The sequence below is a fragment of the Mauremys mutica genome, chromosome 3, assembly GCF_020497125.1.
Source record: "Mauremys mutica isolate MM-2020 ecotype Southern chromosome 3, ASM2049712v1, whole genome shotgun sequence".
Taxonomy (NCBI): domain Eukaryota; kingdom Metazoa; phylum Chordata; order Testudines; family Geoemydidae; genus Mauremys; species Mauremys mutica.
In genome coordinates, this window is record NC_059074.1 from 147,259,962 (window position 1) to 147,282,330 (window position 22,369).

Sequence of the window (22,369 nt, forward strand, 5' to 3'; positions counted from 1 at the left end):
CACTTGGGCTCTCTGAGTGCTCCCCAGCACCCTGCCATCCTTTGGGGCTTGCACTCCTGCCCTTGCCCAGGCGAATCCCCAGGCCAGTCATGCTTGTCAGTGCTATTAAGCAGATTGGCCATTTTGTCCCTTGTGCCAGGATGACAACCCTGGTGTGTGCGACAGAGGCCGTTTCCAGAGCAATTCACTATGTGGCAATGCCCGTTCCCACTGCTACGCTCTCTGTCCAAGTGGGGAGGCCGGGGCGATGGGGTGTCAGGACTGGGTGGGACAGGCTCGGGGAGGGGGGTGGTGGTGGTGCACCCGGCCGAGGTGAAGCAGGGAAGCCACATTATGTCCTGTATGTGTTTCTTCAGGTCAGCTATTCTGAGGAGAAAGTGGGGCTGCAGTCGATGGGGTGTTGCCATTGCCCAGGTGTCCTTTAGTCCCATGGGTGTTGCTGTTGCAATGGCATCATGGGTCTTGCTGTTGCCAGGGTGCCACCATCTGCCTCTGCACTGTTTCCATGGGACTGAAATTGATTACTTTTCAGTTTTGACCAAAAATTGTGAACCCCCCGAAGTAAAGGGTTAACAAGGGCAGTACAGATTTTGCCCACACGTAACCTCTGACCCCATCAACATGTGACCTCTGACCTCCTATCCGCAGCAACGACTCGACCCCGCCCCCTCCGAGCGACGCGTCTCCGTGGAGGCGGTTGCCAGGTAACGGGACGCGGCTTCCTGCACAGCCGCAGCCGGTGCCCCCCCGCCCGGGACCCCGCCATGGACGCCGAGTCGCTGCCCTACGCGCTGGACCTGGTGGCCGGGGGCGGCGCGGGGCTGAGCGCGGAGAAGCGGGCGGCGCTGCGGGCCTCGCTGCTGCTGCTGCGCCGGGACTATCGCTTCGAGCGGGTCCGGTTCTGGGGCCGCATCCAGGGCATCCGCGGGCCCTATTACATCGCCGAGGGGCTGGGGGGAGACCGCGCCGGGCCCAGGAGCCGCCTCTACAGGTGTGTGTGTGTGGGGGGGCAGGAGCTGTCCACACCGATATGTGTGTGTGTGTGTGTGTGTGCGCGCGCGGGGGGGGGGGGAGCTGTCCACACAGGTGTGTGTATGTGCACGGGGGGCGGGAGCTGTCCACACAGGTGTGTGTGTGTGTGTGTGTGTGTGTGTGCACGGTGGGGTGGGCGGGGGGAGCTGTCCACACAGGTGTGTGTGTGGGGGGCGGGAGCTGTCCACACAGGTGTGTGTGTGTGTGCGGGGGGGGGGGGGAGCTGTCCAAACAGGTGTGTGTGTGCGGGGGCAGGAGCTGTCCACACAGGTGTGTGTGTGTGTGTGTGCGGGGGGGGGGGGGGGCTGTCCACACAGGTGTGTGTGGGGGGGCAGAAGCTGTCCATACAGGTGTTTGTGTGCGGGGGCAGGCTGGACTCAGGAGCTGTCCATATGGGGGGATGGAGGCTGGGCTCAGGAACTATCCGTACAGGTGATGGGGACATGGGAGGCTGGACTCAAGAGCTGTCCATACAGGTGGTGGTGGTGGGGGGAAACTGGGCTCAGGATCTGTCCATACAGGTGGGGGGGGGGAGGGCAGACTGTGCAGGAACTATCCATATAGTCCCTGGAGGGGCAGCTTCGTTCCAAGATTTGTCCATACAGGACACAGCAACAGGTTGTGGGGCAGAGTGGGCTTAAGAGTTACTTCTGCAGCTGAGAGGGGCTGCAGGCAGGGAAGAGCTGGTTTCTGTCTTTGCCTCTTACTGTGACAAGACTTTATGATGGTGTTTTATGGTGCTCATCACCATAACATCTGAGCACCCTACAAACCCTTCATGGATTTCTCTGCACAATTTCCCTATGGGAAGGGGATTTTACAGAGAAGGAACTGAGACACAGAAAAGTGTGGAAGCTTGCCTAAGAGTACGTCTACACTGTGATGAAAGACCCATGGCACAGCCGCAGCTGACCTGTCAGTTGACTTAGACTCACAGGACTCGGGCTGTGGGTCTTCTATTGCAGTGTAGACATACCCAAAGTTCACACAGGGAAGTATGTGGCAGAGCTCGGAATAGAACCCAGACCTCCTAGTTCTTTAACCACACAACCTTTAAAAAATGTCCTTCCTTTAAAAATGTCTGTGTGATGCTGGCTGTACAATGTAGTATTGAACAGCAGCTTCCTTCCTGCCTTTCTGAGCCTCCTCAAGTGGTTCCTCTTTTCAAGCACCATGCAGTGATGCTTTAAGAAGGCAATTAGTTTCCAAAGTGCACCCCATTGAGTCTCTCTGCATGTCACCTGTTTCACCAATGGTTCTTGCAAGGCTCCCAATGGGCTGTATTACATCTGAAAAGGAGGGTCCCCGTGTTTCAATAAGCTTTGCCCTTTGTTGTGTTTGTCTGGCTGACAGCTTGAACTGTGTGGAGTGGAGTCTTCTGCCACCAGCTACTGAGGAAATGATCACACAGACTGCGGGGCTAAAGGGCCGTTTTCAGGGAGATCCATCTTATGAGTATGATTCCACTGAGAAGAAGGGGGAAGAGAATGAGAGAATATATGAGGAGGAAGGTGGGGTAAGTACAACAGGCCATTTTCTAGACCTATCTTCTAAGCTGTCCCCTAACACAGTTGTTCCCAGCCTGAACTGAACAAACTAGAATTGATACTTCTTCCTGGTAATAAACCTATACTGGTTCCCAGTCTGCTGCCCTTTCCAACCAGCTGTGAATGCTTTAATCATCAAGGGAGTTCAGGCTGCTCCAGTACAAAGTATTACACTCGTGAGAATCCTATCATTCATAACCAATGCATGTTTGAGTAGGCACCACTGAATGGGACGAGTTGTAGAGAAGCAGGCGGTGTTGACTGGTGCCCCAAAATATTGGGTACTGTTGCCTTAGAAGAAGAGAGATAGTAGTATTTCAGTCTCAACATGAGTTCAACATAGCTCACATCTCCTTTAAGGAAATCCCTGTTCATATTGGGGTGAACATGCATTTCCCTGATTTCTGTCTCTATGGAACAGCAGCAACTTTCATTGACCACTTCAGGCAGGGGCGGCTCCAGGCCCCAGCATGCCAAGCGCGTGCTTGGGGCGGCAAGCCGCAGGGGGCGCTCTGCCGGCACCGCGAGGGTGGCAGGCAGGCTGTCCTCGGCGGCTTGCCTGCAGAGGGTCCGCTGGTCCCGCAGCTTCGGCGGACCTCCCACAGGCGTGCCTGCGGAGGGTCTGCCAAAGCCGCAGGACCAGCGGACCCTCCGCAGGCAAGCCGCGGAAGGCAGCCTGCCTGCCGTGCTTGGGGCGGCAAAATTCCTAGAGCCGCCCCTGACTTCAGGTAACCTTGGAGTTATAAATGTATTGGAAACATCCTCACTTCTCCTCCCTATTTATATGAATTAGTTGGATTCATTTCCGATATTTTTATGTAGCTTTATTTATTTGCATCTTGTCTTATAGCTGTGCCTGACACTTTATATAGAAACTGAACATGGAATTGCTATTGCTTATAATCAAATGGCCAAATTCAGATCTCAGTTATGCCTGGGTTAATCCAGAGAGAGGGAATAATAGCTATTGCCCCAATGGGTTTGAAATGTCTACTCTTAACAATGTTCTCTGTTATATTGTTTCACTAAGAATATGTGAGGTGTGATCATTCTCATAATCCCATCAAACTCAAGAGGATGACTGTATTGTGGTTCCTACAGGCACCCTGAGTTTATTTCCAGTAAAAGAAACAATGAAAACTGTGATTTAATATTTGCCTGTTTTTCTTTAAAGCCCATGATCAAGGAGGAAATCCGTCTTGTAGCTATGATAGATCAGATAGATAAGGCCGTGGGTATCGTCCCACGGGGTGCATTTGTGAAGACCCCGCTCGGCCCTGTCCATGAAAACAGGAATTTTGAAGGTAAATCCACATAATCTATATCAGGATTCAGGTGAATGTCTGTACTTTGAATGCAAAAGCAGTAAGAGAGGTTTACTTTCTCCTTCTAGCTGGTATTCTGGTTCCTGGCTTGTTCCTCTCCCTTGGCTTGGTGAACAGAGAATAGGGAATCCACTGCTGCTGCTTCCATTTTGGCTCAGTTTATGGAACTGCTAACAGAATCACTAATACAGAGTGCATAATTCTGAGAGATGGGAAGAGAAGGACTCCAAATCACCAATGGATTTGATTTGGCTCTGCGTCTCTAAAGTTACTGAGCATAATTTCCTTTATGCAGGGGTTCCCAAACTTTTTTCGCGGCTTGTTCAGGGTAAGCCCTTGGTAGGCCGCGAGATGCTTTGTTTACCTGAGCGTCTGTAGGTAGGGCTGCTTGCAGCTCCCAGTGGCTGCGGTTCGCTGTTCCTAGCCAATGAGAGCTGTGGGAAGCGGCACGGACCGGTCCACTGCTTCTCGCAGCTCCCATTGGCTGGGAATGGTGAACCGTGGCCACTGGGAGCTGTGAGCAGTTGTACCTGCGGATGCTCAGGTAAACAAAGTGTCTCATGGTCTGCCAGGGGCTTACCCTGAAAAAGCTGCAAACCAAGTTTGGGAATCCCTGCCTTTATGCTATGGTCCATGGAGTTTCTAGCAGCATTTGGTAGCTGTAGTGCTAGAGGAATTCTCCCTCTGATTGCAGGGCTCACAGAGAGATTTGTCTTGTTCAGCACCCATTGCTAATCTGGGACTTCAATTTACATTGCCTGCAAAATCTCCCCCAACACTGTGAGGTCATCCATTTCCAGCAGGTCTCTGATCTTTCTGTGGAGCCCATGGAACAAAGCTGGAGAGAGGCTGTGGTTCTGCCGTGCACTCTGGACTATGAATAAGCAGAGAGATCTTGATATAATGAGTGTTTGATCAGGTATGGTGCTAATGGTCTCCAACTGTTCATACTACAGGTCTGTCTCTGACTGAGGCAAAAAAGTTAAATTCCTATTTCCACTTCACTGAGCCTGTTAACCTGAAGAACAGAACACTCCTGCAAAAGGCTGACCTGGACCCATCCATTGACTTCCTGGACTCTCTGGAGCATGATATCCCAAAAGGTAAACAGACTTTCTTAAGAGATTAGAGTCAAAGGATGGAAGGAAATAGATAGCCTCCTAGTGCCCTTCCAGATCCAAAGTGGACTAGGCCCAGGAGTTCTGTGGAGCTGGCATGCTCAGAAGGAACACTTTGTCTGTAATAACGGTCTCTGTTGGGCCACACTGATCTTCAAAGGAGCTCTGTCCAGTACACAGGAATATTGTGCTTGGACCCTCGCTTAAGAAATCTTAAACTTTTACAGTGCCAAGATTCTCCTGATAAATATAAACTGCAGTAGGATTGTCACATCCTTACAATAGGTAACTTCTCCTGACCCCTATGTCAGCACTCTCCTCTGCTAGAGCTCTGCATCCTCTCCTGATTAGGAAGGGGTCTGTAGCAGCTGGTGCCCTGCTGGAGCAGATAACAGCATTAGTGATAGAGGATAGTTTATGGGGTTTGAAGTATTTCACACCTCCCATCCCACCCTATATTGCTCTCCTTATCTAAATGGGCTCTCATTAACTCTAAACTCATATCTTTGAGACGCTGGGTTCAAACTTTCCTTTGATAAACTGCAGTAGAAATGCTGCAGGGTGTAATAATCTGTTACATTGGCAGGATAAAACAAACTGCAAGGAGAAAGAGGGAGTACATGCATGTGTATATTACAGTGTAGGTGTAATTCAGATCCCATCAGTCTGGTGGACAATCTTTATTTGTTTTCTTTAATGTCCCCCAGAAGACTCCTTTGGCAGAATCTCTCTCTCTAAAAAGATGCCAGCAGTTTGGATTTGTGAAAATCTTCTGTCTCTGAAACTCTGGCCAGGATCTAGTTCGTAGCTTAGAGGGAAAGTTAGTCTTTATAAGTCCCACATGCTCTGCAGATACATTTCTTGTTGCTATATTAGGTTTGGAAGTTCACCTAGATCTACAAACATGCACTGTAATCCTTATAAAACATTAACTGCTTCCAGTTTCTCACTCTTTATTTCTGTCTGTGTTTTGCTGGCTTGCTAAATGCTTCTGACTGGGGCCAAGGATTCCAGTGTGGGATATTCCCTTGTCCTGATGTCAAAAGCTCTTGTTGCCCCAAAAGTCTGGATTTTGGCTTGCTATTTTATCTCCCTTCTGGAGTAGCTATCTGTGTAAGCCTTCCTCCATGGCTGGCGAAGGATGTAACTAGTTTCCCAGACTTTGCCCAAATACATAGATCTTTTGCTCAAACTTTCTCTGTCAAAAAGTAACCTTTGAGCAGAGAATGAGGACATTTCAGCTCAAATTCTGAAAGTTTCAGGAAGTTCTGAGTGAGTGTAATCAGGAGTAAACTGTTATTCAACTTTATTGGGAGTGCTGCTACTTATGCCATGGTCCAGAGGTGTAGCCTGAAGAGACTGCAAGGGCTTGTTTACATGGCCCGGCAAAGCACACCAGAGGGGTGAGATCTGTAAAGTGCACTAATGTGCTGCACTCTGACTGCCTTGTGTTGACCCTGCTGGTTCTAAAAGGTACCTAGTTTCCATTAATGTACTCCTGTTTGAAAAAGAACTACATCAGCGCACACTAGGTACCTTTCAGAGTGCACCAGCTGGGTCTACATGGGGCAGTTAGAGTGAAACACATTAGAGCAGCCTACAAATCAGACCCCTTTAGTGCGCTTTGCCAATGCCAGGTAGACAAGCCCGATGTCTCTGCATGCAGGTCTCCATTGAGTTAACAAGCCTATCCTCTCAAATAAAAAGGAACAGTGCATATAGGGATCTATAGTGTCCATGTGTTGAACCTTCTTATTAAAGATCAGGAATACTGCGGATCACCATCCTGAACAATGCTTGAGGGCTACAATCCCTGCTCTCCCTGTATCTTTCCCACTAGAGACAGTAATCTCTTCTTCTGATGCTCTAGAGCAGGGTTAGGCAACCTATGGCACGCGTGCCAAAGGCGGCACACAAGCTGATTTTCAGTGGCACTCACACTGCCTGGGTCCTGGCCACCGGTCCAGGGGGCTCTGCATTTTAATTTAATTTTAAATGCAGTGTCTTAATTTTAAAAACCTTATTTACTTTACATACAACAATAGTTTAGTTGTATATTATAGATTTATAAAAAGAGACCTTCTAAAAACGTTGAAATGTATTACTGGCACACGGAACCTTAAATTAGAGTGAATAAATGAAGACTTGGCACACCACTTCTGAAAGGTTGCCAACTCCTGCTCTAGAGAGTATACATCCTAATGCTGAGCTTCAAGACATCTTAAATGGCCTGGCGTTGGCTGCACTGCTATATTTGCCCATTTTATCTTAGGTTTTTACTTATGTATCTATTTCTCCTACCTAGTTCTCTCCTACATCCGTTCTTCACTGAGCTGTATGGCTTCATGTTTGCAAAGCTTGGCTCCTAGATGCCTCTGAAGAAAGGGGTTAATCTTATCCTAGTGTTGAAGCAGCAATACTGTGCTGTAGTTCAGGTTCTGTCTGGGTTTCTCTTAGAGACCCTTCTCTTCTGGGGTTCATGTTCCAGCTCGTTCTGAATCCCAGGGTACAAGTTTGTAACCTGATGGTGAAACAGTTAGATTTTAAAGTAATGGTTTATATGAACAGAGCCCTTTCTACCATAGTATACTACTTTCCTCCCTAGTCCACCATTTGGAGTTCCTTAATGTTAATGTGGGGATTATAATTCAGATTGCCAGTACAGTGTTCACACCATTATAGCACACCTCTCTTGCACTGCTGTTGCTGACCCTGTTCAGTGTACACAGGCCTTAAAGCTCAATACCGTCAATGAAGCTGGTACCTTTCACCAGCACTCCAGAGCAGGGCCGGCTCCAGGCCCCAGCACGCCAAGCACCTGCTTGGGGCGGCATGCCGTGGGGGGCGCTCCGCCGGTCGCCGGGAGGGCAGCAGACGGCTCCGGTGGACCTCCCGCAGGTGTGCCTGCGGAGGGTCCGCTGGTCCCGTGGCTCCGGTGGACCTCCCGCAGGCATGCCTGCGGATGCTCCACCGGAGCCACGGGACCAGCGGACCCTCCCCAGGCACGTCTGCAGGAGGTCCACCGGAGCCGCGGGACCGGCGTGCTTGGGGCGGCGAAATTGCTAGAGCCGCCCCTGCTCCAGAATCTGTCATTCCAGGTTGTGAGAACCCAATCTTCATGACTTGCCTATTGCTTCACTGATACGTGTTGTTGCCACCAGTCCAGGAGAGAACACCCTCTGCAGAGGGAACAAAGAAGCTCACATGCAATTCAGCTCATCATCTCTATCAACAGGAGAATTTGTGAGGATAGAGATCAAACCAGGAACTGACTGAAGGAGAGAGAGCTTAAATCAGGGGCACTGCTTGAAAATGTATCCAGGGGTCAGGCCTGTAGTTGTTCTGTGAAGGCCAGTACAGTATAACTGCAAACAGGCCCAAGGCAAAGCTGAATAAAATTCTTTACTCATGGTAGAACTGAAACTATAGAGCCAATGCAGGAGGCTGTGCATCCTTAGAGCCTTCCATGCTTCCACTAGAACAGAGGCAGCAAGGGCATTGGCAGTTGGCTGAGAGCCTGAGGGCTAATTTGCATGACATATAGCTGATTGCAGCTGTCTTCATAGGTAATATGCAAGGGAAGCCTGAAGAATTTCAGGTCCCACCATGCAACTCCCCTTCTAGTTCTAAAGGACGAGGCCATTTGTTGGTCACACCTCTGTGTTATACATGAAGGTGGCTGCTTTGTAGAGCTCCGGTAGCTACATTTGACCACAGGCTGCATTTTAGTCAGCCCTGGGCTAGAATATGGGGGTCAAAGAGGGGAGAGGCAAATAACACATTTAATTAACTGTAGCTTCCTGAGGATACTGTAAATGTACGTTGTTGCTGTCTCTTCTGGGAAGGTGGTTGTTGCAAATTTTAAATGCCTTTAGTGGAGGTGATTCTCAAAGGCAACTCCAGCCCAGGTGCAGCTGTGCACTTCCTAACAGAAGAGTTGGCCATTGTAGGGTTTTGTGTGATTCCTGCACAAATCCATCATATGTTGCCTGCATAAATCCAGCCAAATTCCCCCTGCCACTTCTTGGACTATAGAGATGATTCTGATCGGATGAGCCCATCAGGATATGGGAACAAGGCAAACGTTGCTCACGGGGTCAGCAAGGCATGCAGACCAGTCCCAAATAGGAGCTTTGAAAGTTAAAAAGACCAGCTCATGCCCTGGATGAGCATGCAATTTGCAGAGTTTTTTCCCTCTATCCAAAACTTGGAATGGATGATTATGGAAATGAAGGGACAGACAGCACAGGGCAGAGCCAGGCATAGTGCGGTAGATGCTGTGCAAGTTTCCTCTGCACAAATCTACCAAAGTCCTTTAATCTTGGCTGTAGCCCCCCTGCTGTTCCAGTCTTGGGTTCTCCTTCCCCACTCAGCTCTGCCAATGCACCTCAGTCCTGACCCACAGCAACTATGGCCATTCCTGTCCTGGACTCCTTCCACACTGCTCAGCCAACCCTCTCAACTTGAAGCATCCCTGCCTTCCCAGGACAGGGTCTCTCTTGAGCAGAGATTGTCAAAGCTCAGAGGTGGGTAGCCCCAAAATGTATTTTTGTTCCATTAAAAATTGTGATTGGGGCTAAGGTTACCTTCTTTCCCTTGATTTGAAACTAAATCAAACTTCATCCGTGCTCTGCCTACCCTCCACTTTATTGCAAATCATGCCTTTCCCCTCCCAAGATGGAACAAAACCTGTGTTAGCTAATTAGTCAGGTTTCCACGTTTGGTTCCTCTTTGTTTCTCTGGCAGATGCTCATGCAGCTCTTATACCACTAGTCTATTTTCTAGTGCTTCAGCTTGGCCTTCTTTATTCCACCTGAAGCCATCTGATCAGAATAAGGTACACACTGTGTGGTACTTGGCTTCCTGCTCTGCTTCAGTTGGGTACATTGAAAAGTGGATTAACTGAGTGGGAGCTGTATGAGGTGTACCCCCAGCCTGCATTGACCCTAAAAACTGCAGGAGCTGCTTAAAGACAAAGGAACTAGACCAGGGGATTAAAGTATGAGTTTCCATGTCTAAAAGCAGGCAAGTAACAAGTGTAATTGGAGCAGTTTTATTTTTCATTAGATGCTGAGAATTTATGATGGCTTACAAATGGATTCCATTCATAAAATGGTTGAGAATCGCTGTAGTGGGAAAGAAGCTAGACAGATGGGGGAGACTGGAAAGTTGGAGGCAGAGTGAGGTTTCTGTATGAAGTCTTGGAGGTGGAAGGAAAAGCAGCTAACACCAGATTAATGAAACACACAGTGATAAGAGCAGGGAACCAACTGCAGGGATGCAGCAAGCAGAGTTCTACAAGAGTTCAACAAGAGTTCCCTTGCTGTCCTTATTTTTAGTATAAAGGTGATACCTAAGGAGACTATAGGTCCAAGCATGCTGTAGTATCTAGCTATCTAGTTATATGTATATTTCTATAGCTCAGCCAGTGATGCTAATTCTCATGACTGTATTGTGAGTCTCATGAGAAAAGCATCAAATATCAAAGCCCCACCTGTTAGAGGTAAGTGATTATGTGAGAATCTCATCTTGCTTTTTAAAAAAATGTAAATTTCTGGCCTTAATGATCATAGAGAAAAGTATGAAAATGTGAACCCTACAGTCTCAAAAAACAGAAGGCAAATAAAACCCCCCAAAATGTTTTACTTTTTAAATCTCACGATATTTAAACAAACCTCTTGAATGTTGGAGGCCTCTTTCATGATTTCTGAGCATGTGATGTTTGATGATACTGATAGCCACCATCATGGCCATCCCTAGGGGGGTGCAGGGCCTGAGACATAGGCGCCAAGTTTCTAATTTGCCAGGGGGTGCTGTAATTTTTGCTGCCATATCTCTGTATTAAAGGATAAGGTTGTCTGGTCCAGTTTAAGCAGAGAATCTGCTCAATTTTATGCATATTAGGTGTAGCCTCTGAGATTCTGGCAAGATGTCAACGTTGGGCAAAGTTTGGGTATCCTGGGTAAGAGCATTTCAGGAACTAGTGCTGAAACAGTTTTTCACATAGCAGGAGGCAAAGGAAAGAAGGTTGGAAAGAGAATGATGATAATTCTTAACATATCTATCGAACTTTCAGTTGACCTAATACTGTACAGATATGAACTAATAGTCACAACAAGGAAAGGAAAAATGTGAGCAGATTTCAACTTCATGGGCATGAGTGGGAATTGAAAATTAATGGGGGCTAACTACTGATGGACAGAGACTGTGCACACAAGTGATTGGAGAGAACAGGAAGGGGCATGAGTATCTGATGATGCAAAGAAGGCTTATGATCTCCTGTTTCACTTCCCCATCCCAAGGAGGAATACAGTTATTTTATGGCTCAACCCCAAGGGAGTAAGTTGACACTAAGAATTTGCTACCGATCACTGGATCAACTAGAGCACAGATGTGAAGATAATGGACATCAAAAAAGGCTGTGACAAAAACCAGTGGGGCAAATGAGAGAGTTCAGCTTCATAGCCCTTCGCTGGAGTTCAGCAACAGGAAGTGAAGGACTTGTAGAGATGGTATAGTCTGGCTTTCCTTGCACAAAATGCAGTCTGCTAAAGATGGAGGAGTGTGGGGAAAAGAAGCAGTGACACTTGACTAGTCTCTTGGTGAGAGTGAGAGGGGACCCAGTTGAGATGCAGTTCCTTTGCAACCTGACCTGAACCCAACATGATCCAACTACAAGTGTTGGGTTTGGGTCAGGTCTTGTCTGAAAACAACCCAAACATCTTGGGCTCAGGTGGTCTCTGATCACCTCCTCCTGTCCAAGTGATCAGCGTGGCAGGGGCTGTATGCCCTGCTCCGCCCAACTGCTGGCTCTTTGCTGTGCTTTGTGTGTGCGCCAATGAGTTGCAGCGCCTCTCACACTGCAGCACACACAGCGCAGCAAGGAAGCAACTGCCAGCAGGAGCAGGGCACAAAGCTGCCACTGCCAACCCCTGGGGAAGAGGTGGCCAGAGACGGATCATGGGCATTGAATGTGGGGTGTGGGAAGCACCCATCGGGCCTAGCCACTGCTGTCTCAGCACATGGGGGGATGAACTGAGATAAGACTCCCTATGGTTTAACTGCAGACTATGTATTAGAGAGAGGTTTTTGGGGAGGCTCTCTGCTGGCTCTATATAGGCAGGATGGACCAAGATGGGGCTCCTGGGCCTCTTTCTATTTCAAAGTTCACCCCGGGGGATGGGGAGAAGGAGATTACTTAATGGAATCCAGATAAACAGAAACTGTTCCAGCTCCTTTCCAAAGTAAGTGTGGGGGGAGCTGGCAGCCCCTCGTCCCCAGGCACCACCGCTTCACAAGGAAGTGTTGCTGCGCCATAGTATTCCTGATGCAGCACTGCATATGAAGTGGTTTGTGACCACCACTTGGCCCCACGCTTGTGCGTTAGCCTACCCTTAAACTCTCCTGACAATAGCCTGGTGAAATCAGGGACATAATTGCCTCTGAACTTGGCTTGCACACACTTTATCTGCACATTGCAAGCCAGTGCTTAATGGGCCTTTGCACATGGAGGAACTGCATTCTTGTGCGGGAGCTAGAGCCTCTCTGTGCGTTTGCTTCGGCCAGGCTCACAACACCGTTTGGGTAGTGTTTTCATGGCGGCCTGGAAAGCCCCAGGTGCTGGGAGTGACAGAGCCAAGAGACATGAACCTGCTTTATCTCCAGGCATTAACACAGCTAATTAACTCCCTTTCAAAGGCCCCCCTGGAGTGATTAATCCCCTATCAGCCTCCATCTCCAACCATTCAAAGAGTCTGTGTCTGCTGAGGCATTTACGGCCCCCAGCTAGCCTGCAGAGTGCAAGACAGCCTGTTATCGGGGCTCTAAGACAAATGGCTGCCTATCTCCCCAGTGGCCTTGCAAAATCCAGCAAAGTGCTATGCTGTGCTGGCCACCTACTTTCACCCAGCCTCCCCTCTCTGCTAACGTTTCACAGATGTGACCTGAGCCCACCCCTTTCATTGCTTAACAATAAGCAGCACCACCCTAGCCCTGTGAAAGCGAGTGAGAGCACTTTACTTTTCAGCCTGCCAAGAGCCACACAGGGACAAGGCTTTTCAAGCTGTTTCACTGAAATCCAAACTAAAAGGCCCATAATGAATGAGGGGGCAGTGCTAGAAAGAAAAGGATGCTTTAAAGCAGGAGTGGCCAAACTATGGCCCAAGTTCTCCAGTGTGGCCCATAGCCATCCTCATTTCCAGAATGGAAGGACAATCTTTGGAGACTGTGTGTCTGACAGCCTGAGGTACTGCAGCCCATGAGGTTACTTGCCAGTTAGAAGGCTATTTTGGTTATGGTGACCAGATAGCAAGTGTAAAAAATCGGGACGGGGGGGGGGGTAATAGGTGCCTATATAAGAAAAAGCCCCCAAAATCGGGACTGTCCCTATAAAATCAGGACAGCTGGTCACCCTAATTTTGATAAACAAGGAATAATACAGTGACACTGGTCAGTACAGCTGACGAGTGTGCCCAGAACTTTTGGGAACCTTCAGAGCTGGGAATCAGACTCAAACAGCTAGGGCAGTGGGTTACAGGACTTGACCAAGGCACTAGTTTTGGCTGTACCTGGTTTCCTGTTTAACAAAAATCAACCATCCATGCTACACCTAGCATCTTCCAGCAGGGGACAGTATGGCATCAGTATCAGTGCTGAGTACGTTATAAAGAAACCACTGAAAAGTAAAATGAGCAAGTCTAGTATTGAAGAGAGCTTCAGACTATTTGTGTGGAAGGTGTGGACAGAGAGACCAGACCGCATGTGATATATTGACATATCAGAGAAGAGATTTATCTGTCCCCCTACAGATTAGACAACTTCCAAGAAGGGCTGTTGGGCTTTTGCACCAGTGTGCAATTGTGCACATGTGAGTGAGCGCATGCATATGTTCAGTTCCTCCATAATTTTCTCCTTCAAAGGCTCTGCATCAGCCCTACCCATCCTTCTTGCCAAGTGGAGAGGTCTCTGGAGTCGCTTCCGAACTTGTCAGTGCCACTCCCAAGGGAGCTGCTCAAGAGTGACACAAGATGTTCCCTCCTCCTGGAGCTGGGCACTGCCAGCTGAGGAGTTCCGGACTGGACTGGAATCCCTCATGTGGCAGCGCAGCAGGAGAACTCCAGAGGCAGCTAGTATTACAGTTTTGGACTTGCTGTCCACAGTCTGCTCTGATTTCTGGAATGATGTCTGTTTTCCTTGGGCTTGGTTTCTATGCATAAAGCCGTGTATTTACTATCTTTGGGTCGCAACTCTACATCACTTCAGGGGGCTTGTTTAGCCAAAGGCCTTGGCTGAGTTTATACTTGAGCAGGGTTGTCCATCAACCTCTGAGCTGTGGTGGAGGCTCTCACCCTCCTGATTGCTACAAAGCGATGATGAAGCCAGAGACAAAGAGTCTTTGCAGCAGCTTTCCAGGGATTGTATTTAAAGTTCTTTCTTCCTAAAAAAAAAAATCAATCCCCCTCAGTCTCCATTTTGGTTCCTGGTCTCTTGTTCATTCCACTTTTGCTAATGCCTTTTTTGTTGATCTGACAGGAAATGCAGGAATAGCCTCTTAGATAGAACCATGTGTTCTGGCTTATCGCCACATAAATCAGTAGTGGAATAAACCTTATTCTGGGGAATGATGAGACATTACATGAAGGTGAAGCCGTAGGGCAGTAAGAGAGTTACTGGAAGTTAGAGAAAGCTTAACCAAGCTTTTGCTAGGAACGATCCACATCTGATGTGGCTTCAGGTGAGATGTGGCAAACTGTGCCTGCTCCCAGGTTGTCATTGACGTCAGCTGCATTTATATTGTCTCCTAGCTATTGTTTTAATGGCTGCTCAGGGTAGCAGAGCTGTACTGCATGCCCTGCAGACTGCTCGTGCACAGTTCACTTCAATCTTCCCATCCCTGATCTATAGAATTATTGTTCATTAGTTTGATACCCACTGTTGTCCCTTCCCCGCGGTCCCCATCATAGATGACTGTTAATGCTACAGACTACGGAAGAATAGATGATTTATCATGCAAAAATAATCTGGAAGCAATGGGCCATATCGTCCCCCTCTGTGGCATGATGCAGAAGGGATAGAAGGAACAGAAATCCTGCTTCTTTGGCTGTAGAACTTGTGGAAGAAGGGGAGTCAACATGACACTGATCTGTCCCTTCATACCTTGGAAATGCCTCTATACAACCATCATGTGAGTTGGGGCTTTGAGGGCTTACGGGATATATGGCTGCATGAAGAGTGGAGAAGTTTAGGGACAGTCACTTTGTGACACAATTCCTTGGGCAACTGGCAAACCTACAGGGAAATCCCCACTACAGTTAATGCTGAGCCTGTTAGCATGAAAACTCCCAGATTCTGACCCATGACCTCTTCCTACTAGGAAGGGGAGGGAATAGCCTGGGTGTGTGAGTTGGGGGTGGTGGTGGTAAACTCCTGAGCTCCTCTCCTAGTCCTGCTCACTGGATGAGTTGGGAGCTGTGTGAGTGACTGCCTCTGTGTAACTCTTCCCATCCCACAGGTTATTCCACACAGCTGTGAATGGGATATGCAGCGAGTGCACTGAGTCTGAATCACAGTTTGTGCTGGTGTGTGCTAGCACAGAAGCCAAGGCACAGTCCTTTACTGTAGGATAATTTCCAACATTTACCCCTAATCCAGCCCCTACTTGTCATAACTACATCCTAAAAGTGGCCAACACTTTTTGATCACGTGAGGTAGAGACTTACAAGGCTGCCATAATCTCCTCTGAGAGTCAGACAAATATTCTCCATTGGTTAAGAAAGAGACGGTGACCGAAAACTCTGAGGGGAAAAAGGATCCTAAGGCTGGAACAAAGATGCCCATTGCGCCCTTTCATCGAACTGTTAATCTTTCTTTCAAAAACATCCCATTTGTTCGGTAACAAAAGCTTAAAAGAAGCTGAATTGAGCCTGAAAACCAGCAGCAAGATTTAGAGGAAGCGTCTTTCATTCAAAGCAAGGAGGGGCAAGAGACTCCTTTTTCTTGCCTGTAACCAATGGGATCACAGGACTCCACGAAGGTGACGGATTAATGCAGGGGCTCCCCAGGTAGATGCTACGTGACTTCTGGCACGCTCCAAAAACGTTTCCACAGCGACCAGCTGAGGAAGAAATATGGAGTGTGACGGAATCCAACGGAAACCTGCACTTGAGGAGGAGGAGGAGGAGGGTGCTTTGCAACTCTGAGATTCCTAAACCCCACCATACAGGGCACACGATGAAGTGACTGGGGTTGTAGTCATCAGAATCACAGCAGCTAGGAAGAGACTGGCATTGTAACCATCCCGCCTTTTTGGCTTTAATTCTGTACTTTATTGCTGTTTCCCAGTGCAAGGCTCCATTCCAGATCCCTGTTCCTGAGCAAAGTCTGCATCCTTCTCTTTGGCAGAAATGCAGCTAGTGGGGGAATTTTAGTCCCTTCCTGAAGATCAGATGGTGTTAAACCAGTAGGCCTAGCTGGGCTGGATGTGAATCTCACAGGCACCTGAGCAATGTGAATCTGGGAAGCAGGGGCTCCTCCTTGCCATAAGAAAGCAGATACCTTGTTTTTAACTGAAATGCTTTATCTTTTGTAATGAAAAATAGTTCACGATAGGAGAGAAAAATGTAGAGAGAAGGTCGTGAAGTGAAAACTTTCCCCCTAGGACTTTTGGGGGTAATTGTATTTAGGTAACAGGGATGTTGCAGGCATTAGGAACATGCAAGAACTGTTTTTGGTAACATTCTACTCTTTGTAGGCTCTACTTTTCTGGCTCTGGTGAGTTTAATAGCATTGAACCTCTGGCCAGGCTGTGTTTTAGTTTAGTTTTTATTAAGAAATGTAAACAGGGAATTTTAAATGTTTGACTATGGCTGAGCATGTGGGATGCAGGTGGCATGTTGGGAAAGTGGGAGAGATTCAGCTTGCAGCCGGTGAGTGGCATGATGGGGCTGAGCCCCACAGGGAGTAGTAAGGATTTGCTCTATAGCTAGTGTGCCACGTGCAAATGCTGGTGCGCATAGAATTCCACCAAGAGCTAGAGCGGGGAGCCCATTCCTTTCCTTATGGCCCACTCCTTTGCAGTTAGCGACAGTGAATTAGGAGTGTGAAACTCTCCCCAGTGTAGGTTTTTTGTAGAAGTGGAAGCTAAGGGTGATGTAGGTGTGGGCGAAGCACTATCAGAGCTAAATGCTTGTGGCTATGAAGGATGTGCTGTTGCTTTAGAAAGGGAACCTGGCCATGCTGTCACGTGTATGGATAGTAATATTTGTGCTGCTGACCATGTGCTCAGTTTTTCCCCCAGTAGTGGCAGAATTGCAGTGGCATGAGATTTTCTTATGTGTGATGTTAGTGGTGAATGCAGCTATGCTGTTGCCTCTCTAGCCACAGGACCTTTCCTCCTTTTAAGAGGAGTTGGTGCTGTCACTTCTATTAGCCTGTGGGGACCTTTTAGGACACAAAGCCTCTGTATCAGAATTGCCTCTCTTATAAAGCTGCCTTTTCTCAGCGTCACCCCCAAATGAGCAGTGCTATTGGAGGTTAGCTTGAAAGTGGCCCATACGCTGGGGGAAGCTCTTCTGCAAACAGCATTGTTTAAAAAGCCTCTCCCTCTACGGTTACCCTCACACACCCTGTTGCTCTGTGAACAAGGTTCAGCCCAGAGCTGAGACAGACATGAGGATGAGACAGGGATTTCTATCTGTGATTGGAAAGGAAGAAGCTGAGAGGGAGGTTGACTTTTGAAATGCAGCCCAGGTATCCTGGCAGCTCTTAAAGGGCCATAAAAGAGGCAGTGGTTTAACACTGGTTGATTGAGCTTCAAAACATTTTATTGTTTGGAAAGATGTAAGGAACTCCTCAACATTCCTGCCTGTGTTTGGAGGGGTGGAGGCTGCAGCCTGCTCCAAAGAGGGAATAGGAAGCTCCAGATCTTCATCCAGTGGATATTTTTCCCATGCTCTTTCCTCCCACACAGCAGCACCCTCCCTTCCCTTCTGGAGCTGCGACAGGCAATAGTTTCAGCACAGACAGCGCTTGGCTTATTTACCTTTGGCGGGTGCAACTTAAAATGTAAATTCTCCCCACTCCCCCCCCCCCCGGTTAGAGAACAGAAACTTAAACTGAGCAGCATTATTGTGGGAAGCTTCTGCCACAAGCTCAGTGATTCTCCAGTCCCCTGCTTCTTGAGGAACCACTGCCCAGTTACTGCCAAACTATGGGGTCAACCCCAGGTGTGTGTGTGAGATTTAGTTACAGCACAGGCCACATCTGAGTCAGGATTGTGGCTTACAAGCAGCAGTTCTTAATGCTAGTAAAAGCCACTTTTTACCTACCAGCTATGAATTCTATTTACATTTCCCCTGCAGTGCAAATGATTTTTGTATTTCCCTAGTACCTTCCATCTGAGAATCTCAAAGCACTTATCAGACTAATGAATTAAACTTCACAATCTTCCAGTGAGGTAGGTATTAGCTCTATTTTACCGAGGAAACTGAATTAAGTACTGAGTGGCATAACTCACACAGGCTTGTGCTGTGTCAGTGGCAGGAATAGAACCTAGGAGGCCTACCTCTTTCTTCATCTTATGCTTTAACATAAGACCAGCCTTCCTCCCAGATGTGACCTCAGTGGAGGGCCTGTTCACAGCACTAGGAAAGACCCCAGCATGTTGTGAATGAAGCATTTAATTTTCTTAATTCTCGGGAGCTGTTGTAATACCTTCTCTCAAAGGGGAAAGAAAGGGATATTCTTCCTATTCGACTGCTCTCTTATCATGCTCAGATGCTGGTGATTGACTTCCAAAAGAGCAGACTTAGGATGATCTATGACACGCTTATTTGGAAAACTCCTGCATGAAAAGGTGGGTTTTGCATTGTTGTATCAAGATGGTGAGATCTGAGCTCAGCCTGCGCTCTGGTGAATGAGAGCTCCATAGTTACAAATCCTCCACGGAGAACACTCCAACCCAGTGCTTTGAGTTCAAACCCGCTCTCTCTCACCGGAAGCATCCTTTTCTGAGTGCATCTCACACAGTGAACTATGGAAAGTCAGGCTCTAAGATAGCTGAGCCCCAAATCCACTTAAAGCTAAGGACCAAGATGTCAATATGATCTGAAGTTTGATTAGCAGGTAGGGTAGAGCGCAGAGCTCTGTTTTGATGTCCTCTCCTTAAAAGGTAGACAGCCACACAATTGACCAGTTTCAGTTTCTGAATGGCCTTTAGCATCAGTCCCAAGTAGAGAGCATTGCAGAAATCCAGTCAGGAGGAGATAGATGCATAATGCACTAGCTTGGGCTGTATAAGAGCGGAATGGCTACAGCTGTCTGGCCATCAGAAGATGAAAGAAAGCATTTCTGGCCACGTCTATTTTGGCATCTAAAATACATAACAATCGTAGGCCTGCCCACTGCTTTGAGCATGGATGAAGAGATAATCTTAGTAGATGGTGAGGCCATAGTTCCAGCAAATGCATCCTCCTACCAGCCAACATCTCTGTCTCATTAGGCTTGACCTCGAGTCATCTACTTTTTGTCCTGAGCTTCATTTCACAGGGACTGAATCATTAGGGGCACGGCCTTGTCTGCATTTGTCAAGATGTAGGTGAAGTTGGGGATCAGCTGCACAGTGGTGAGATGGAAGAGTACAGCATCTCAATTCCTCCAGTGGCCACACAGACATGAAATGACAAGACTGAGTCCTGTAAGACTTTCCAGATGTTAGGGATCTCAGGAAGGAGGAGCAGCTGCCCATCACAGCCCTCAGGGATCTAGCAGACAGAAGTGAACCGAGCCACCCATTAGGTACAGTCGGGGGCTTTTTGCTTGTTCTGGAAGCAGCAATTACTGATAGACTCTCAGTCTAGCTGAACTATGGGCCACTGGGAGCCTGACTATTTCAGCTGCTGTCTTTCTGATTTGGGCCTGATGCCTTATAGCTGTTTCTTGTTTGGATTGGAGAGATTTACCAGTAGCCTTTCTCCCCATGCATTTTACCTCTCTCTAGCCATTGCAGATTTGGTGTTGCAACCCGTATTTTCTTCTCCAGGCAGTTCCTGGCCCCTAGCACTGAATCCTAGTTAACACTCCTGCCAGCTCCTCTCTGGTGGCTTGTTCCCAGAATGTTCTGTCAAGTATAAAACAAATAGTGGCTCAGAGCTTCTCACTTCCAGGAGAAACTGCATTTTCACACTGGCTCCTAACCTTGTCACTTCCAGGAGAAACTGCATTTTCACATTGGCTCCTAACCTTCTCAGCAAAGCCAAAGCACAATTAACACTGAAACTAATCCCCACTCTAAAGGTGGAGCCAAGAAAGGCTCAGGAAAATTAACCTTTTCCATACATCACTCAGAGCTTGGAGGCAGCTCTGAAAAGTGTCCCTGCCTTTCACTTTTCTTTCCTCTCCCTCAGGATCTACAACAGGGCAAATCTTCCATCTTGGAGCTGGAAAGCTTTTCTCTGTCTTCATGCAGCATTCTGGGAAGAGACTCTAGCACTTGACCAGTTGGGGATTCCTGTTCCCAAGGCTGCTAGAGATTGGATCCAAGGATTGAGATGAGTAGAGCAAGTTGCTCCAGGGCTTAGTACTCCACTCCAAGTTAACCTCCTGAGATCAGCTATAGAGCTAGCTCAGGTACCATATAATAATAGCAGAATGCCAGTGCTGCTTTAGTTAAGGTTGAGAACTGCTTTCTGTTTAAAGGTTGACTTAACTGGATTGCCTTGAAATCTGATGTGCTTCATGGAGACGAGAGGTAGAGTCAGTTATCCAAATTTGGGGTCAGTTGTGTAAGAGGTTCTCAAGAAATAGCCTACTGGAAAAAAAAAAGCTATTTTTAAAGTTGACAGATTCTACCAGCTTTTTTTTGTGCAGACATAAGATCAAACCATGCCTGTAATCATGGCCAAAATGGTGTCAATCACTCATTGTTTACCCTGACGAGTGCAAGGCACCCACTAAGCCCTTTGCAGGAACACAATTAAAAACAATATTTGAAAGAGAGTTTGGCATCTAGATATGCATGTACCTAACACTCGTAAGCCAAACAGATTACACTTTGAAGACAGACAGCCCGAGACAGTTGCTAGCCCACCATAGCTCATCAGACCTGTGTGACTCAAGGGGACATCAAACTTGAGCAACACTGAGGCACTGTAAATTCAAATGACACGTGCCAGAAATCTGAGAGAAAAAAAGACGTTACTACGATCTGCCTCTGTCAAAGGTTTTTTTTTTAGTTTGGGGAAATATAATCTGCATACAGCAGAAAACTCAGAAGACATTCAAATTATTTTTTAAAAGAAAATAAATGACACAGGCGAATGCTTGTGGGAGGATGGGAGGGGAGGCTGCAGAAACAGAAGGGAAAAATGGGAATAAGTGGGAGGGGAGGGAAGAGGGGTTGAGGTGCTCAGGTCAGGGGGCAGAGGCAGGTATTGGGAGGGCCGATAGAAGTGCATGATATGGGTTTAAAGTTGCATAGCTGGGTACCTTACCTCTGTATTTCCTGGTTTTCAGAACTTTACGTTCTGGAAGGACACTCAATACCAGCATGCAATCTTAACTCTGCATTAACAATTTTTTTTTTTTTGGTCAGTGGGTGTACAGACTAAGCAGGCTACAGAGCCCCCCCCTTAGAATAGCTGCTGCCTCTTAGCAGATATAGCCAATAGAATCTGCTGACTCCTAGGCTCAGACCACACACCGGTACCTCTCATCACACCATAGCTGTGGGAAAATGCTGAGTGAAACTAGAGGGGAGTGCCTGGAATAGAAAGTCAGCCTGGGGTGCTAGGATGAGTGGTGTGGAAGAGTTCAGAGTTCTTTGTTCTTCTGGTATGGCAGATCCTTTGATATCCCCAACACCCATAAGGTAGCAGAGTCCCCCCTGTGCTAGCTCAGCCTTGTGTACCATGTAATTCACCTCCCTGTTCTAGCCAGGCAGCAACCCATTGGGGTTGCGCCTTGATCTTAGCACATATCACTGCAGGAAGGGTGTCTCGCATTTGTGCTGACTCTCATCAGCCACATTGTTGTTATGTAGGATCCTGGAGCATCCAGCTGGAGAGGGGAGGCAGCCTGGTAGTTCTGAGGAGCTTGCTGTGGCCAGGACTGACATTCTATCACGTCCCCATGACTAAACAATATGGCTATATCTACCTTGGTACAGGTGAGAAGAACATAGACCTGCCCTTCATGCTGTGAATTGCCCACCCAAGCTGAGGATTCAAGGGAAGAGGTGTCACATTTAGATTTTATATTTGGGGATTTGCAGTTATTGTTTGTTCTAATAAACTCGTGTGAAACCTCTGCACCTGTCAGTAGTTTTCTGTGCCCCAGAAAAGAGTCCTGAGGA

General features: G+C 47.7%; 1 protein-coding gene across 3 annotated transcripts; it reads left to right on the top strand.

The window, feature by feature from the left end:
- Positions 1-125: 125 nt before the first annotated feature.
- RSPH9 (radial spoke head component 9) lies at positions 126-22,323 on the top strand. Of its 3 annotated transcripts, XM_045010032.1 has the most exons (6): positions 126-152; positions 649-704; positions 2,386-2,548; positions 3,754-3,883; positions 4,861-5,007; positions 22,058-22,323. In XM_045010032.1, the coding sequence occupies exons 1-6, from the start codon at positions 141-143 to the stop codon at positions 22,216-22,218; spliced, it is 669 nt and encodes a 222-aa protein (XP_044865967.1). In that variant the 5' UTR covers positions 126-140; the 3' UTR covers positions 22,219-22,323. The 3 variants fall into 3 exon arrangements, with proteins under 3 accessions (XP_044865967.1, XP_044865966.1, XP_044865968.1); XM_045010031.1 differs by lacking the exons at positions 126-152; positions 649-704 and adding an exon at positions 711-991; XM_045010033.1 differs by lacking the exons at positions 126-152; positions 649-704 and adding an exon at positions 711-991 and having other exon boundaries at positions 22,184-22,323.
- Positions 22,324-22,369: the final 46 nt, after the last annotated feature.